The 19,537-nt window shown below is 41.9% G+C and overlaps 2 protein-coding genes across 2 annotated transcripts; one reads left to right on the top strand and one right to left on the bottom strand.

Annotated features, from left to right (window-relative positions):
* Positions 1-2,593: 2,593 nt before the first annotated feature.
* Positions 2,594-3,541, top strand: LOC118912182 (olfactory receptor 52P1-like). The gene has a single exon (XM_036884974.2). The coding sequence runs from the start codon at positions 2,594-2,596 to the stop codon at positions 3,539-3,541; it is 948 nt and encodes a 315-aa protein (XP_036740869.2).
* An 8,951-nt stretch (positions 3,542-12,492) lies between these two features.
* LOC118912056 (olfactory receptor 51G2-like) lies at positions 12,493-13,446 on the bottom strand. Its single transcript, XM_036884850.2, has one exon. The coding sequence runs from the start codon at positions 13,444-13,446 to the stop codon at positions 12,493-12,495; it is 954 nt and encodes a 317-aa protein (XP_036740745.2).
* Between the last annotated feature and the right edge of the window lie 6,091 nt (positions 13,447-19,537).

The raw sequence follows: 19,537 nt of genomic DNA, 5'->3' as shown, positions 1-19,537 counted from the left end.
GGACTGACTTGTTTCTGGTAGTTGACTCCTATTCTCACATATTTTACATAAGGCCTTTCTTATACCAAATGCTAAGGTAATTCAAACAAAGAGAAGTGAGGGGCATAAAGTAGTTATTCTGGATGAATCATTTGGAAGAGCCTGGGACTCTTTCCTAACCTGATCTCTGAAAGCAGATGAATCAGAAGAAAATAACAGGGTATAGCCAAAGAGGGTTCACAAACAGAGAGAAGTCCTATGGAGACTTTTACAGTGGAGAGAGTTCTGCAGCCATGCCACTCACATCCCAGTCCACAGATGATTGAATCAGAAGTGGCAAGGGCTCCTTTTGAGTGCTGGTGATAGTAACCCACCTCCTCCCTTGCATTATTTCCTGGTGCCCTACAATATTTACATTTTTCATGAGATCTCTCTCAAATTAGATGGCCCGGAAGTGAGGGCCCCAAGGTGCTCGCCCTCACCTGGACCTCTCCTGAAATCTGGGCATACTGTGTTCAACATATGCTTTCCAACTTTACTTTCCCTAATGCGCAAATGGGGTTGAGGGCAAAGGGAGCTTTCAGTCATTGGGCCGTGTAGCAACTAGGGCAGAGTAAGAGTTCTTTGAGTGGCAGCCCAGGGACTGAGAAAATTACAACCAGCAGAGGGGAAGAAAGCAAGGCTGTTCTACTTATGTCTGGATTATTCAGTTCTCAGTTTTCTCCACACCAAAGGAAAAGCATGGAAACATGGACAGTCCAAAAAAACTGTCTTACCTAAATGTATGTACCTGTGTCTTCTGAGCATAACCTTGCTTGTGCATTGTGTACAGCAGCATTTGTAGACACAAAATCACATGCTCAAACACATTGTATGCTCGCTTATAGAATGGAACAGTTTTACATATACCATTTCACAAGATCCACCCCAACACACTCAGATTTCTTTGTCCCTGACCCTCTGGCCACCACCAAAAACTGAAATCCCCTCTGGATATGTTAGGGTCCAGGCTGGATGGTGGAAAAACAGGGAGGGAAATAGCACAGAAGGAAAAATAGGAAACATATGAAGGAAGGGATAAGACAGAAAGGCACAGGATTATTTGTTCATATCACAGCAACAGCCACAGTTGGTGTTGGGATGGAAAACCAGACATCCTGGTCCAGGGTTCCTTCCCCCAGATCACATTTGAAGACTTTACCCTTTGTCTTCCTGCCTCTTTCTTCTGGGTATGGATTGCTGATGGGATTTTAAGGAATTATTGAAGCTTACAGTTAGGGATACAGATGGGCTATCTTCACAGAGGATCCAATTAGTTCCACTATCTCTGTCCCAACTAGCAACCGGAACACAGTCACCTCCCAATATATTAAAAACCAGTGTGAGGAAGGTACTTTTCTCTCTCTTGCTGTCTCCTGTATCTATTTCTGGTTCTTGTTCTCAACTTTGCTTTTCACCCTTATCTCCTCTCCCTCTGATGTCCCCCTTCCTGACTTTTTAATTTAATCTCCCCTCTTTCACAAATTCTCTATTACTGGTTGGCTAGTGGATAAGAGAAAACTGAGAAGGTGCATATTGGTGAGGGACAATTGGGATACAGAGCGTGGTTAATAGACAAAAAGATGGCACAGAGATGTACAAAAGCTCAGTAATGTCATTTGACTAAATGACATATGTTGTTCTCCACATATGCTTACAGTGAATGATTCTGTATTCCCAGTGATAACAATTCACTTCTTATCTCTTCTTTCATATACCTTTGATTTTTATGAGAGACTATGCTGTGTATGCAATCATCTTTCAATAATCTTATCCAATCACATATTGTGGCCAAACCAGCCTGATATCCACCGTTGACCAAATCTTCATGATCTCACCTGTTCCTGCCAGCATCTAGATAGGACACTTAAGGCAAGCACGGGATCCTACTACTAACATGAGCCAGGCAATGCTCTGGCCATAGCAGGCTGCACGAGATTTGGCCCCTCACCATGTGCTTTGCTGTTCATGGTCAGAAGCCAGGCTCTGAGCCTCATCTATGAATAACCATAGGCTCAATGGGCTTAAAAATCCAAGATCTCTTTGCTTTCCCTTCTCTCCCCCTCAGTCCTAATCTTCCCATCTTAAAAAGTAACCACATTTGGATCTTTCATGCAATCTATCTGATCTTGATCATTACATTACCTCTATATGGTCATGCCAGCAAATGAATCAGAAGAAATTATGAATTTAGACAGAAGAAGGTTCACAGGCAGAGAGAAGAAAGCTGTAAGAGTCTCTAACCACTCATCTTCACCATGGAGAGAGTTCTGCAGCCATGTCACTCACCCTACAGCACCCAGCCTGGACATCACTGAATCAGACATAAGTGGAAAGGGCTCCTTTGAACCCTGGCAATGGTACCTTCACCTCCTGTCTTGCATCCTTTCCCAGAGCTCTACACCTCTTCTAATCCTGGATGTTTTTCATGAAGTCTAACTCAGATGTTGTCTCCTGCCATTTCAGTTTCAGCTACAACATCAGGATGAATCCCAGCCACTCCACCTCTCAGGGATTCTTTGGGCTCAGAGCAAGGCAGTGAGGTCTTCTCTACCCACCCCACCTTGACCTAGCCATGCAACCCACAAACCACAGCCATCAGAACCCAGACTCCTTCCTGCTTATAGGAATTCCTGGCCTGGAGGCATCCCACTTTTGGATCGCATTTCCCTTCTGCTCCATGTACACCCTGGCAGTGCTTGGCAACATGGCAGTGCTGCTGGTGGTGAATTCAGAGCCTGCACTGCACCAGCCTATGTACCTGTTCCTGTGCATGCTGTCCATCATTGACCTGGTGCTCTGTACCTCTACTGTGCCCAAGCTCCTTGCACTTTTTTGGGCAAATGCTGCTGAGATCGACTTTGTGGCCTGTGCTACCCAGATGTTCTTTATCCATGGCTTCTCAGCTGTAGAATCTGGTGTCCTTCTAGCAATGGCCTTTGATCGCTACTTGGCCATCTGCCGGCCACTGCACTATGGGTCACTGCTGCCCCCAGAGGCTGTGGGCAAGCTGGGAGCTGCTGCTGTGTTCCGTGGCTTGGGGCTCATGACCCCACTTACCTGCTTACTGGCAAGGTTGAGCTACTGTAACCGAGTGGTGGCCCACTCCTACTGTGAGCACATGGCTGTAGTGAAGCTAGCTTGTGGGGGCACACAGCCAAACAACATCTACGGTATCACCGCTGCCACTCTGGTGGTGGGCACTGACTCCATCTGCATCACCATCTCCTATGCACTTATCCTCCGGGCTGTGTTAGGCCTCTCATCCAAGGAGGCAAGGGCTAAGACCTTTGGCACCTGTGGCTCCCATCTAGGTGTCATCCTTCTCTTCTATACACCAGGACTCTTCTCATTCTACACACAGCGCTTTGGCCAGCATGTGCCCCGGCACATCCACATCCTCCTAGCTGACCTCTACCTCGTTGTGCCACCCATGCTCAACCCCATCATCTATGGCATGAAGACCAAGCAGATCCGGGATGGGGCCCTCAGACTGCTCAAGTGGGCCACTGCTCAGTCATAAAGTCTTCCATTGACCCTGGAACCCTATCCTCTTCTCTTAGCCCTTGGGCGTTTGTCAGAGAGAGTAATCAAGAGGAACCAGGACGTGACCTCCAGTTGACCCTCGAGCAGCTGGAGGCTCCTCCTCCCTCCTCTGTCCTTGAAATGTATGCTCTGCCTGCTCTTCTCACAGTGGGAGCTGTTCCAAGGATATAGCCTTGAGAGAGTAAGGTGGTATTGAGACCTTCTGGAGGGTATTCATGACTGATCCAGTTAAGGCCTCTATATAAACTTCTAAGATTTGGCAGGCAGGTGTGGAGATCTGCTCATCATGACCACCCAAGAGAAGCCTCATTAGTAAGTTTCCTTGCTTTTTAAACCTGCCACCTACCCATCTGGGGTGATCGGCCCGTGTCTTTGGTGTCTCCTTGACCTCCCCATATGGGAGCCAGCTTGTGAACCAACAGCAGTGTTTAAGATGGGTGGTTTCCAGCATGGTGGAGGGAAAGAAACCTACACTCAGTGGTATCCTTACTAGGATAAGGAGGTATAACCCAAGTTTTGGAAGAAGAACCACAGGTGTTTTCCACTTGTGATGTAGATATGGTTACAGGGTCTTCCGGGAGACCTTGATAAAATGAGAAATATATGACTGCTGGTCTGACAAAGAGACATAACCCTCATACACAGGTCCTCCTACTCTGATAAGGATGCATGGATACCTCACTCAGTGAGCTCTAAGTCTGACAGAAATATGCACAGAATCAGAGATGCAGAGACATAAAAGCCAAACACTCAGCAATGGGCCATAAAGACAATAACAAATGAAGAATCATGGACAAACTGTGTCTGTTGTACAAAGGAATAGGCAAAAAAGTGTGTTAATCTAGGAAGGTTCTCTGGGAGATGAGTTTTCATCTTTTCACTGAGTGTGTTCTATTGGCCAAATAGATTGCTAAAATCTAGAGTTATGGACTTGATTAAGTCAGAAGTCTTCCTCATGGTGACTGCTCACTGTTGGAGAAGTCCTATATATAAGAAAACACAGCCAGACCAGATTAAACTAATATGATAATTAGTTCAGGGGAAATAAGGTGTCAAGGTCCATCTCATCTCACCCCACCTCTGTACAGGTAGGAAAGGCCCCTTTCTCAAAAGTCTTTGACCGTGCCTGGGTGTAAGGTGTGGGAACAAATTCTTAGGCTAGATGACTTCAAGGATGACATCCTTAGACTTTTATTCCCTGGGAGTAGCCATGTGGAGCTGCCACCAAAACTAAAGTTGCAGGGAAGAGACCAGGCCCCTTCTTTGGAAAAGAAGTAGAGAAAGCAGTCTAGTTTCACCTCCTGAGCAGGTTTATAAAAATGAAAGAGATGGTTGTGACAAGAAGGCCCCTTAGGGTCCAGAGTTCTCAGGGGCTCTGGTTTTGACATCCCTGCTCAGAATCTGCAGGCAAATTGAAGCTATTTGGATCCCAGGTAAAGCATTTTAATAAGCTAGGGAAGAGTTTACACAGGAAGAGGCCTTTAGCAGGCTCAAGGTGACCCAGGTCACCAGAACTTCATTCAGTAGCAGCAAAGGATTAGCTTAACACTCCACAGGGCACCAAGAAGATGTGCAGTGTCGTACTGTGGTCTCATAACCATCTTATGAGGAACATATAATTAACTACCCCTACTTTACAGAGCCAGAGGTGGAAGACTAGGGAGGCAGGAACTTGTCCAACAAAACAAGTAAATTTCGGCCAGTACTCAAACACAGATCTTTCTAATTTTAAATTCTGTGCTTCCTACTCTACCAGACAAATTCCTCTAAGCCTACACCCTAAAACCAAGAATCTAATGAGGTTTAATCGAGGATTGAGAGGATTATTCTTTTCTAATATCACTAACATTTCTGAAAACATGCAACATACCAAAAGACTCTAACTACTCTAGCAACTGGAAATATGCTCGTAACTCAGGAAGATAAATCCCTGGTGACAACTCATATATGAGATCTCTGCAAAATCCCCCCATGTGCGCTCAGTGACTCCCATGTTACCATAATAATTCTTCTTTCACTCCAGGGATCAGTACACATGAAATTAATGGTTTTAATTTTCCCACATAACAATCAGGCTGCCAGAGACCTCAGATTGGCCAAAAATTCTAATCCCTAGGATATTTCATTCAAACTGTGGGTGAAATCAAGAAAACCAACTGCATCATTAGTTTTGATTGGATTTATTTTTTCCAAACCATTCTTTTTTAAATGAGGTTTTAACTAAAATAAAATGTATATGTTAAGTGTGTGGTAGATGATCTCTGAAAAATATATTCATCAGTCATCAGTCTAACCACCACCTTAAACAAGATACAAAATATTTTCATAATCCCAGAAAGTTCCCTTGTGAGCTCCTCTCAGGCAAATACCCTTGCTCCCTACTGAGACAACCACTGCGTGATTTTGATTACCTTGGATCAAACTTTATATTCTAGAAATTTATATAAGCAGAATAACACAATATATATTCTTTGTGTCTGACTTCCTTGGCTCAACATAATGTTTTTGAGATTCATTTGTGCTGTGTGCAACAGCTGTTAATTCTTTTTATTGCTAAGTAATATTCCATTGTATGAATATACCAAAGTTTGCTTATTTTTGTACACCTGGGCTGTTTTCTATTTTTTGTCTGTAGATGAATAAATATGCCATGAATATTTAAGCTAAAAATAGAAATGCTGGGTTAAAAGGAAGGTGTATGTTTAATAGAATCTGCCAAATCATTTTCCAAATAATTGTACTGTTTTGTACTCTCACCAGTGATGACAGTTCCCAGTTGGTCCACATCTTGGTCAGACCTTGACACCATCATTCTTTTTTTTTTTTTTTTTAGTTATTCCAGTATGTGTAAGGTAGTCAGTCATTCATGGTTTTAACTGGCATTTTTATGATGACTAATGACATTGAGCAACTTTTTACATTTATCTGTTCATGTATACCCATCTTCTGTGAAATGTTTATTAAAGTCTTTTGTCCATTTTTATTGAACTTTTTGATTCATTATTGATTTGTACTAGCTATTTATATACTCTGAATACAAGTTATTTGCCATACATGGTGAAAATATTTTGTGCAGTTTTGTGACTTGGCTTTGGATTTTCTTACTGCCCTCTTTTGCAGAAAATAAGTTTTTAGTTATGAAATTCAAAATCAGTTTTATTCATGGTCAGTGCTTTATTTTATGCATTTAGCTTTTAATTTTAGGTCTATGATCAAACAAAGAATAATTGTGTCTGGTGTGAAGTAAAGATCAACTTCTATTTTTTCACTTAACGGATATCCAGTTGTTCCAGGATTATGTGCTGAAAAGACTTTCTTTTACAAACTGAAATGCCTTGGAAACTTTGCCAAATATCAGTCAACTCTTCATGTGCAAATATATTTTTGGATTTTCTTTTTCACTAATCTACTTGGCTTTTCTAACATCAATACTACACTGTCTTTACTTCCACAGGGGTCTGGCTGTTCTGTGTATTTTACATTCCTATATATATTTTATAATCAATTTATTAATTCTACAAAAATTTTTGCTAGGGTTTTGATTTTATGATTTTTATTTATTTGATCTTATACTGTCTTGGACCTCTTGACACAGTATTCTACAGAATTAAGAAGGCAAACGCACTTGCCTAATCTCTGATCTTAAGTGGAAAGCATTCAATCTTTCATTTTAAGTATGAAATTATGATGTTAACTATAGGTTTTTCATAGGTGCCCTCTACCAATTTTTTAAAGTGTTTATCCAGATGATGTTGAATTTAGTCAAATAGTTTTTCTTCAGGTAGGTAATCACATGATTTTTCTCCTTCATTCCGTTAATGGGTTACACTATATCGACTTACAGTTAAATGTTAAACTACCTTGCACTCCTGGAATAAACCCCACCTGGTCATGATGTATTATCATATTTGTATGTTGCTGGATTCAGTTTGCTAATATTTTAATATGGGTAATTATCTATGTTCATGATAGATATTGATCTTGTGGTTTTCCTTCTTGTAATTTCTCTATATTGTAATTAATATTAGGGTTTTGCTTACCTCATAAAATATATCTGAATATATTTCCTACTGCCCTATTTTCTGAAAATGTTCATGTAACATTTATTTTATTTATTCCTTAAGTATTTGATACAATTCCACAGGAAAGAAATATGGGTCTGAAGTTTCTTTTTTGTTTCACATTCAATTCTAATGAATATTGGTATACTCATATTTTGTTGTCACAATCCATTTCCCCAAAATTGTCAAAATAATATACCAATAAACATAACAAAATTGTTCAAAATATCACCTTATTATCTTATCAATTCTGTAGAACTTGTTGTGTCTTTTTATTTCTTATATTGGTTATCGGTGCTTTCTCTTGCTCTATCATGCTGGAGGGGCAGAGGCATATCGACTTTATTAATTTTCAGAACCAAATTATGGCTTTGATTCTTCTCTATTATTTTTTTCTCTCATCGACTTTTGTTTTTATTTCCATTCTTCTATTTACTATGGGTATAATTAGCTCTGCTTCTAGTTTCTTAAAGTGAAAACTTAGATCATTGAATTTAAACCTTTTTCCTAGTATTAGAATTTCTATGTATAAGCTTTTCTCCATGCATTGCTTTAGGTGCATTCCACAAATGTTGATGTTAAAATATCTTATACTACTGTCTCATTTCCCTTGTTTTGTGACTCATGGGTTAATTGTGTTGCTTAATTTCCAAGTGTTTGATTTTCCGTATATATGTTATTGCTATTAGTTGCTAACTTAATTCCATTGTAGTTAGAAAACACACACTGTATTTCATTCAAAATGTATTCAGACTTCTTTTATGGCCCTGATATGGTCTGTCTTTGTGAATCTTCCATGTACATTTAGAAATTAATGTGCTTCTGCATATCTAGGGTATATTATTTTATGATTATAATTAGGTCAAGTTGCACAATGGTGTTGTTCAATTTGACCATATTCTTAGAATAGTTTGCTGTTAACTACAGGCCCTATGCCATACAGTCAACAGTTTGATGTGTATCAACTTTGTTTAAACAAGGTGAGATACTTTCTTGAAAGACATGGAATCAAGCACTGGACTTTCCCCCAGGTGGGCTCTAATGAGACTCAGAACATTATCTAACCATAATTTCAAATAATTGGTCACAAGAAAATTTAAACTGTCAGTGCTCTGTTTTGTAACAAACATTTTTTATTCATTCAACATCCTTTTAAGTCTTCATACATCAATTGTATCTAGAATAAAGTTGAAAAACCAAGATGTTTCTCAACAAAAAATCCTAATCTATAAAGAAGACATTGTATATTGTAATAAATGCTTTATAAACACCTACACAAGGACAGAGAGACACACGGAGGAGGGAATGTGAACACTGCCTCTCATGAAAAGTCCTACATAAACCTTGAAAAATAAATAGGTTTATACAGATAAAGGCCTTTCAAGAAGAGTACACACTCTTCTGCAGCAGTGTAAGAGGCAAGCCCACCTGCCTTTGGAGCACAGTCATTTGAGTTTGTCCCTCTATAAAGAAGCAATAACAGTAACAGCCGCCTAGGGTATGCAATGGCAAAGTGTCATTTTGGCAAAGTGCTTAGATATGTAGGTTGGTAGTCAAATTAAGTTTAGTTGAATTGTGAAATTGTGTTTGTTTGGGGTTAGGATGCTAGGGATTAGATAACTCTCAAATTTGTGCTTGAAGCTAGGAGAGATTACCTGAGATTCCTACAACTTTGATAAGAGTTGATTAAATTTAGGGCATCTGGCCTAGGTGTGAGGAGGTGTTGGCAGAGAACTATTCAAGGTGACCTTCCCAGATGTTTGGGGCCTAGGGGACATCTAATCGTTTATATAGTAGCAGTAGACTCACACATTACTACACTTTATTGAATTTCTTAGTGTTGTATACATATTGTTCCATTTCATCTTCACATCTTTAAGGGGAAGAGCTGTTACCTACATTTCTAAGAAGTAGTTGGAAGCATAGCTGGAACCTGAAAAACACTATATTTCAGATGCCTGAAAATTGCTGGTATCTGGTTCTTGGCACAGTTCTCAAAACAGAAACTGGCACCTTTTTTTTTAATACCAGGAGAAGAGCAAGACAATTCCCCACCAAATAGTAGTTAGACCCAGGAATGCAGTAAACACTCTCTTCTGTCCCTCCCTCCCTTTCATGCTCCTCCTCCTCTCAGATGTGCAGTTGACCACCATTTCTCACCCATCTCCCTCAAATTATCCTTACATTGATCCATGAGAGAACGTACAAGAAATTCAAAGGCTGTCTCTCAGAGAGCCATTTTCCTTATATTGCTCTAATCCACAAAGCATTACAACACAATTTTGCATTAGTCATAATTTCACATCACTGTGAGTGAACTTACAGCAGTTGTTCATTGGGTCAACCTCTGTAGGCTTCCTTTTCCTCCTCCATACAGAGCAGAGCAGCTCTATGCACTGCAGAGGTTTAGTAGGAAGTCATTTGCCATGGGCAATCCATGCATAATGTGGGTTAATCTTGGAAAGAATTGGCTTTGAAGAACTTGAGACATGCATCCTGGTTTCTATAAGCCTTCTCCTCCTCCTCCTCTTGTCTGATGCCATCTCTCACCCAGTTCTTTAAATGCTAGCAGCCAGACCTAGGGTAAAAGTGTGCATAAACTTTCTGCTTGATCTAAAAATGGGTCCTAATCCTCCCGTCACAAAGGACCCCAGGATCCAACTCTAGGCAATCACAGACTTAGAATACACTCTCCAATTAACCCAGGACAAGCCTTGGTGGGTGGCATTATATGTTGAGGATCACTTTAAGACTAGATTTAGATCACCCCTTTGGAACCTAGAGTCCTTGAGAGGCTGTTATGAATTAATAAACCCAGGGTTTCTTTGAAGCACTGTGACCTTCAGCAAAAATTCTGCATTTGTAACAAACCAACTAGACCTTGCCATTTGCTATCAAAGCTATCCAATACAAAAGCAAAGCTATCTGATATCAATACCTGATACAAAGCTACCTAATATGTAATATTAATAACAAATGCTCCCATCTATTGAGCTCAATAAAAATTATACTGATTAATTGCATTTACCATTTTCCAAGAATTTAGTCTTCCATTTATTCATTCATTCATTTTATATATAAAGGACTTACAATATTCTGGGCCATATGCTAATCACTAGGGTTAGTTAGACAAGTCAGGAAAAACAAAGGCCTTCATGGTGCTTGCAGTGAATTAAGGAAGACGGGTATTAATCAAATAACTACACGCACACACACACACACGCACACGCACACACAACTGTTTCTCTGCTGCTTCTAAATTTTGTGCTTTACGTACATTGTGTACTTGAATCCTTAGAGTATCTCTGTGAGGTAGGTATTATCCCCACTTTATAATGATGAGGAAACGGAAGTTCAGAGAGGTAAAGTAACTAACTTAATGTCACACAGTTGGTATAGGTCAGAGGTAAAATTTCTTTAACTCAGCTTTTCTGCATGGGTGGGCAACAGTCTTATTAGTCTAAAGATTTAGGAGCAAGACTTTAGATTCATGTACACAAGCTTTTGTTTTTTTAAACTAACAACAAAATCGAAAAGCCACTATCATACCCTGATATCTTTTAACTGGGAAAACTAGGTACAAAGCTTTCTAGAGACCATCTCAGGATACCCCTTGCATCAGGATCAAATAGGTCTGTAATTATCTGGTCTGTAAACAGAGGAAGGCATGCTGGGACATGCTGAGACGTCTGAACCCTGAAGGTAAAATTGTAGGGCCCTTTCCAGCTCTTGATGTCAGTGTAGCTGTGGAATGATTAGCAATAAGAATGGCCAAGCAGTGGTAACAGGGATGGCAGGTGGAAGAAAGCTGCAAGCTCAGAGCTGCTAAGAAAAGGCAAAAATGGCAAAGCCAAATGATATTGGACTGAGTCCAATATTCAAGCTTAATTCTGCTAACTCCCTGAATTGGGATCTTACAGCGTCAGGGCCTGCTTACAACAGTTTTTGTTTCAACTTCTCAAGGCTGCTGTGGTCCTGAACACCATCATGTCAGCAGGGGGTTTCTGACAGAGATCAGTAGGACCCTCCGTGAGCTGGGCATGCTGACTTCCTAATCAGAGCCTGGTCACTGGGGTAGAGGGTGAAGTGGACAAAGCTGCAGAGCTCACATCCTAGCAGATTGCCTGTGTTGGAAAAGAGTGGCTGTTCCACCTTACCACTGATGCTTGAGACACCAGCGCCATCCAGTTACACTGCAGCATTCCTAGATTTCCAAACTTTCTCTCAGCTCAAAGCAGATGTACACATGACGATGACCAAGAGAAAACTACCACTTCCTAAACTGCAGGTAAGAGCTGGATGAATTCATCGTGTAATGTTGCCCTATGTATTCCTCCCTCCCCACCCCACCCTGCCCTGTCAATTCAGGGAGTTTTCTATTCTTGGTATATGAGCTTGTTAATATTAAATTTTGGAGAAGAGAGCCAGTGTTAAGTGAATATATCTTACACATAATATTTTTACATATATACTATATGAATATAGTTCTTGTTAGGCTTAGGAAGGCAGGGTTGGGGGAGAGTCCAGTGGAGAAAAGGAGAGAGGTGTCTGCACAAATGGGTAGACACATACATCCTCTCAGTTGGTGTAGTTAAGTCCCCTAATTCAGGAGATGTTACAGTATATGTGAGTCTGAAATGGTTCAGCTCTCATCAGAGCAAAGAGAGCATACTTCAATATGCTTTCCAATGGCCTCAGTCCCCAAAGCTATACTTACAGGAGCTGATAGTGCCCCCACAAAGGGCTCAGCAGTAAGAGATGAACCATTCAAAAGCCTCAAAAGTTAACTCTCTACCACTGATCCTCCCCTACCCCAGGACCCAGGTTGATCCTCAGGAGTCCTGTGTCTCTGGGTCCTTCTGCTCTTCTAGAAGACATCAATCCTTCTCTGCTGGAAGCGCTTTAAGAGGCCTAGTCGGATCTGCTTTGACTTGATGCAGTAAACGATGGGGTTCATGAAGGGTGGGACCAAGAAGTGCAGGTTGGCCATAAGCACTGCCAGAGCAGGGTAGCTGTGCCTCTCCACTCGGTGCAGCACAGACAGCCCCAGTTTGGGCAAATAAAAGATGAGAACAGTGCAGAGGTGTGAGACACACGTGTTGAGTGCCTTGAGCCGTTCCCCAGGCGAGGCAATACCCAGCACAGTTCGTAGGATCAGGGTGTAGGAGAGCATGATGAGGGAGGAGTCCAGGCCCAGGGAGAGGAGGATAGAGACCAGGCCCACCAAACTGTTGATCTGGATGTCTGAGCAGGCCAGTCCCACAAGGTCACAGTGCAGGCAGTAGCAGTGAGAGAGTACACTCATCTGGGGAAAGAGCAGACGCCGCAGAAGGATGGGTCCTGGGAGGTTGAGCAGGACAGCCCTCACCAGGATGGCAGCCCCCACTTTGGCCATGGCTGAGTGGGTAAGAACTGTGGCATAGTGCAGAGGGTCCCAGATGGCAACAAAGCGATCGAAAGCCATGGCCAGCAGCACACCAGATTCCACATAGGTGAAGGCATGGATGAAGAACATCTGTGCTGCACAGAGATCAAATGGCAGCTCACGAGCACCCAGCCAGAAGAGCTGCATCATAGTGGGGAAGGTCGAGACACAGAGGCCCAAATCAGAGGCTGCCAGCATGGACAGGAAGATGTACATGGGTTCATGTAAGGCTGGATCCGTGTGGATCAGAAAGAGGATGAAACTGTTACCCAGGATGGCAACCCCACTGATGAGGTTGATGGGGATGGAAACCCAGTGATGAGAGGCTTCCAGGCCTGGAAAGCCAGTAAGGAGGAAGGTGGAACGACCAGAAGTGCTGGTGTTGCAGGATAACATAGTGATTCCAGGAGGCAATCGTCCACCCTACAAGCAAGAGGAATTCATTCATTGGATCACCACATATGAAGTCCCTACTCAGTGTGGGCTAGAAAGGAAAAGCTGCCCCATATACCTGTCTTGGACTTTTGGTATAGCTTATGTGAACAAAGGAGGTTGTTTAAGCCAAAGAGAAGATGGATGCTGAGTGGCTAGAGCAATAAGCAGAGTTGAACTAAAAAAATGTATTCAATACCACTTTATTCAAAGAGAAAATTGAATTAGACGATGAAAGAAGACTCATTCTTAGGCGTTCCACTCCCCTCCATTTCCTGGCTCTTCTCAGACTAATGAGGAGAGGTGGAACTTAGAAGGATGTTAGAAATGAAGCCTGTACTGCTTGCTACATCAGACTTTGGAAAACTTACCTCTGAGAATAGGATCTGTTCACAAGTAACCCAGAAAGGACACAGTGAAAGAAATGGTGTATCTTCAGAGCCACCCTCTGAAGAGGCTGGTTGGCTTGTCCTCTGGTACTGTTACAAAACCAACATTATCTGTATTTCTTTTCTACAAAGATCCCTGGGGCCTAAAGTAGGTTATTTTGAATGCATTCAGTGGTGACAAATTTCCCTTCTGTGAAGAAGAATTGGCTTAGAACAAGTATTTAAGAGTTCTCCAAAACTAAAGCTGATAAATAAGGTAGAAACTCAGAGCCATTCACTTCTGTTAAGCTCTGTCTTCCTCAACCCCACCTCCAACTCACTGGCTGCTTAGAGCTTGCACATTTTCTCCAACTCTGTCCTTGGACATGAACTCACTTAGAAGGCACTTTCCTCTTAAGTAGCTATTTTCAGCCCTCAAATCTATTATAACATCTCCAAGTACTTGGAAGTTCTCATTTGGGGGCAGACGGGTGAGGCTGACAGTATATACTCTTTTCTACCTGCTTTTCAATTTGATGTCTATTTGTTGGAGGAAAGAATAGGTTATTTGATTTGTGTTGTACAGGAGCTGTCTTACTAAACTGACTTCCTATTATATGTCAAACACTGTACTAGGAGATGGCATATAGCAATGCAAACACATGTCGAGGCAGGAATACCCTGTAGGTATGTGCTTGCTTGTTCCAGTATGAATATGTGTGGATTCCACCAGTCGGTTTCTGATGATGATTCTTAATGATTTAATAGTTGCTATCATTAACTGACCATGTGCCAGGCACTGCATGAGGATGTTACTCACAATCTTCACAATAAGAAGCTGAGACTCAGATTAATTTACTTACTGCAAGCCAAATGTCTGACAGGTGAATAATCCTGATCTCAGTTCAACACTAATGCTCAAGGCCAAGTACTAGCACACAGTTTATGAAACTTGACCCAAACTGTCAGGCAAGATATGCGTTAGATTGATAGGCCAGAGCCTGAACAGAAAGGTTTTTTTCTCTGGAAAGAACTTAGTCCATACAACAGTATAGCAGCTTGGGGCCTCCCTGAGAACAATGTTTTCACTACTGTCATTCCACATAACATACCATTTTGTACAAAGCTTCTGTCCACAGCAGAGTGAACTGACATGCCCCAACCCACATGAAGAAAGGCAGACTTTCCTTCTCAGGCTGGCAACTTGGAGATCAATTTTCTCTGCAGTTCCCAGAGATCTTTAATCAATCTTCATTAGAACTAAATCCACCTTGCCATACCTTATTTTTTCCCTTTTTGTCATTCCTTTACTTTCTGACATTTCTTCAGAGTCCTAAATTTATTTTCTTACAAAAATAGTAAGAGTCAGAAATTAACACTTTTGTCTTTTCTAAATGCTCTCTACACATATGACTTACTTAATCCTCTAACCCCTTTGGGGCATTTTTCTATTTTCTGATGAGGAGATTGGGGTTCAGCGAGGCTAAGCAACTATCCCAAGGTCATGAGGATAGATGGTAGATTCAGGATTTAAATCCACGCTGGCCTGAAGACAGGCTATTCACTTAATTGCTTCATATAAGAGCGATTCTGGAACTTTGTGGTTATTAGATCCTTCAAGATAATTTAAAGGACAGTTTTCCTGACCCCTCCCTCCAACCCCACCTCCCTCCAGTGCAGATGTGAAGGTTTGAGACTGGAGTGGGGTGACCTGCTGGAAGGAGTAGTCTTCAAATTAGTCCAGCCAGGCTCCTCTGCTTCCTTACTCAGTTTTTTCCAACATTTCCACACAGATTGTGGCTCATCCTCTGGATGCAGAAGCCAGGTTACCTTCCACAGACCACCTGCACCCAAGACCCAAGAATGCTGCAGCATCTGATACAAGAGAGGCTGCACCTTCCTCCCCCTGTTCCAATGCTGTGGGGTGACAAGGAGGTCACCAAAACGTTGGGCTTTGTCATATAAAAATAAAAGGACAATAGTGCCTCACAGAGTGGTTATAAACAGATTAGCACATTGTAGGCATTTATTAAAAGCTAATAATAAGCAGAGATGCTTTAGAATTTCACATCCATTATTGCATGAAGTCTTCTTCTGAAGCCTGAGCGGCACCATGCCCTTTCTGCAGATGAGGAGGTGCAGTCTGAGAGGTGAGGAAGCCTGCCAGTGATGGAGAGAGAGTGGGAGAGGCTGGCTGGGAGTACCAGCCATTTGACTCCAAGGCTTGTGCATCTGTCCACTCCTCGGCAGTCTCACCTCTAAAATCTTAGGAAAAAATACTTGCCTCTTGATCTTTATAAAGGTTAAGTGAGAATACATGCAAAGTACTTAAGACAGTGCCTTCCTGGCATATAATAAGCACTTACAATTATCAAAAATGGCTACCATTTACTGCTTCATGAGGTGAGCATAATTATCATTCCCATTTTATACATGGGAAAACTGAGGTACCAAGTGGTTGGGTAACTTTCCTGTGGTCATGAAGTCAGAAAGGGGATGAGCCGAGGCTCTTACCTAAGAGGTCTGACTCTGGAGCTCACGATCTGAAGCATTAGCTCATGCTGCTGCTTTCTGTCAGCTCTGGTGATTATTAATATCCAATGCACAAGTTTTCATCCCCAAAGAAGATGAAGTGGGATTATAGGTCTATGGGGTCTCCTCATTTACTACCCTTGCCTCCTTTGTTACAGCTTATATGCATCAATCCTTGCTCTTCCCCATAGAAAAGTTCTGAGATTATAAGGGGCCCATGTGCTTATTAACTCTCTGTGCTTCAGACTGCACGAGGTTGATTCTAGGCTCATGATTCAGGAAATCTTTCTCCTCAAAGAAGTAATCTCCTGAGAGAGCAAAGGACAAACATGATAAAACTGTACCTGGAAAGAAAAACAGTGGGGGCGAGGGAGGCAGGGAGCAACAGTGGGGAGGAGACCCTTCCGAGGATCTGGGGAAGAAATTAAACGGATTGAGCTGCCCTCTCTGCTCCTCTACCATCTTACTCACCCGTGAGTAATGCAGACTTTGTCTTTCTTTAATCAGGGGAGTCTGTCCCCACATGGACAACCTATGGCCCTCTGAAAATAAATGACCCAGTTCAGAGAAGGTTAGAGACACTTTTCCCCAAAAGATTTCCATGGCAACCAGGCATCAGTCTCCAGCACTCAAGGGGATGGAAGGCTTTTTAAGCCCCCGGATTTGCCAGCTGCACCCTGGGACTGAAGAAGCCTGGGTCCAAGAAGGAGGTTACAAAAAAATAGTCTCTGCTAGGCAAGGGCTGCAGTACCAGGGTCTGTCAGGAGCTTGGGACCCAAGTTTTGCCCAAGTCCATGATGCTGTTATGCTTTAGCCAAATTAATTTAAATACTGCTCTGCTCAGAAATAAGCTTAGCATAAACCCATCTCGGCCAAAGACCTGTAAGTGGGCAGTCACAAGCTGTCTGCAGGGTCTCCAGCTCCTGAGAAATAACTCAGACTCCTTCCACCTCCAGTTGCCTTCTAATGTTTGAAACTTTTATTATGTCCTAAGGATGTGTAGGGAGGTGTCCTGCCTGCCACACATCCTTCCTCCCCATACCACATACAAAATAAGGGATGCTCAGTCTACTGCTTTAATACAGGGCTTCAATCCTGAATGCTATCAATGAAATTGCAGTGAAATCTAAGTAAAGGAATAAAATTGGAGGTTTTCAGAAGGTTTTCATTTAGTTACAAACTTGGGAATGTATAGAAAAAAATCCTTATTATATAAAATCTGATTCTATCAGATTTTTCTCTTATTTTCTTTAAATATACTCAAAGAGATTTAGTACACAGTAGATCCCCTTTAAATCTGACTCTGTGTTGCCTCATTTCAAAAGCTGGCAACCACAATTCTTGATTAGATTTTACTAGTGAAGCCTGGCTATTTATGAAGAGATGCCAGGATCTGGAATGGGTTGGGAGTATCTGTAGTATCGAATGATATTCAGTTTTAAATGATGGATCAATATTATTAAATGATGATAGATCAATAGATAGAATCAACCTAATATAGAGGCTTCTTTTGTAAATCATTGACACCCATGAATTTTATAACTCAGTCTTCCATGATCTCTCCAGGATCAATACGGATGAATCCATTAAAGGGGATCTGAGATATCTACAAATGTGATACTTCTTTAATTTCCTTGAATGTCTTTACTAGCATAAATAATATGTCCTATTAAAATCATGTGTGTCTTATCACATAAGAATTTCAGAGGTTAGTTCAGGTTACATGTTACATGTCTTTTATCCTGGGTAGGCAGCACAAAATAGAAGTGTGGGTAAGACCCAGACTGCCTGAGTTTGAATCCTGGCTTTACTACTAATATGACTATGGGAAAATTCTTTAACTCCTCTATGTCCTAATGTTCTAACCTATAAAACAGAATGAGAGAGGTATTCTTATTATTAGAGTTTTGCTGAAGTTAAATGAGTTCATCAAAAAATCATAGTCCCTTAGTAAGTGTTAACTATGATCAGTTAGTACATAGCTGATAGCCTCTCTGACCTGAGCCAATTTAGGATGAGATAGAAAGTGACCCCTCTACACCTGTTCAAACTAGTCAGAACATGCTGTCCAAGGGGAGCTTAGGTAATATGCTTGGAACTCAGAGGCAGAGTCTATGCGTGTCTTTGCTCCAAAATCAGAAGCCCTACAGTAGGATGTACAAAACCTGTTAGATTCAACCTGTACTAGGAGCAGCCACTGCAGTTGAACCTGGGGATTCATCTAGCCTTGGCCAGTTAGGTGAAGATTGAGAAGGACCAGTGTTTCCTGTTATCATGAGGTGGCCGTGTTTCTCAGCCCAGATCAGCAAGAACAGTCAAGTTCAAATAAGGCATTTGTGTGATAAGAACTCATTACCGATGTCCACCAAAGCCCATTGTTATATGAGGAAGGATCAGCGAAGGCCTGGAAATAACACTTGCCACTCAGGTTATGGGAAGACCTGGAAGGTAGTTGCCTGCCCTATACAGAGACTTTGTAGCACTGCCCAGAGGCAGAAACAGTGTAGGTCGTGGTATGAGGCCCCTCTGCTTGGTCTCCTCCCTGGCCAGCTGTGATATTCTAGTCCCAACACTCACCGTAGCTCCAGAGCTGTCCCCTTTCATCTGTCCCGTCCCTCTGTTTATGAAAAGCATTTCTTGCTATGTCAGTGAAGGCCAGTATTTTATAATCCTCCTGGTAGAGGTAGGGAAATAACAAGTCTGCAGGGATCCAGGTACAAATCCAAGAGATTTTCACAGTTGCACTTCCTGAACCCCTTGAGTGCTGGGCCAGGCAGCTCTGGGACTTGGGAGGAAGCATCAGGTAGTACATCCTGATAACTTTTCATAAGAGGCATGAGAAGGATACTAAGCACCCTGTACAGAGCACTGTTCTTCCCAAAGAGCCAGCCCCTCAATTGCCTAGTGACAGACAGAGGCCCAAGAGGATGGTCAGAAACTAGAACACACTCTGTCCTGCTAGAGCAACAGAGGCCATGAGGAATTTCCATTTCTTGAGAGTATGAACATAAGCTGTTTCCAAAGTGTCTCAAAGACAAATCAGCATTGTAGCCAAAGAAAGGTATGTGAGCGCTTTAAACAAAGAGAGCATGTTAGAGAGAAGAAAAGTTCCTTAACTTCATGCCTGTACCTAGGGAACGAAGGTGGTTGAAAGT

This window comes from Manis pentadactyla, chromosome 9, assembly GCF_030020395.1.
Source record: "Manis pentadactyla isolate mManPen7 chromosome 9, mManPen7.hap1, whole genome shotgun sequence".
Lineage (NCBI taxonomy): Eukaryota > Metazoa > Chordata > Mammalia > Pholidota > Manidae > Manis > Manis pentadactyla.
The sequence above is the reverse complement of the archived record's forward strand: the minus strand, read 5'-3'. Positions and strand labels throughout refer to the sequence as shown.

Excerpts from the sequence above, each read along its gene's own strand:
- LOC118912182 (XM_036884974.2), top strand. The coding sequence starts at position 2,594 with ATGCAACCCACAAACCACAGCCATCAGAACCCAGACTCCTTCCTGCTT.
- LOC118912056 (XM_036884850.2), bottom strand. The coding sequence starts at position 13,446 with ATGTTATCCTGCAACACCAGCACTTCTGGTCGTTCCACCTTCCTCCTT.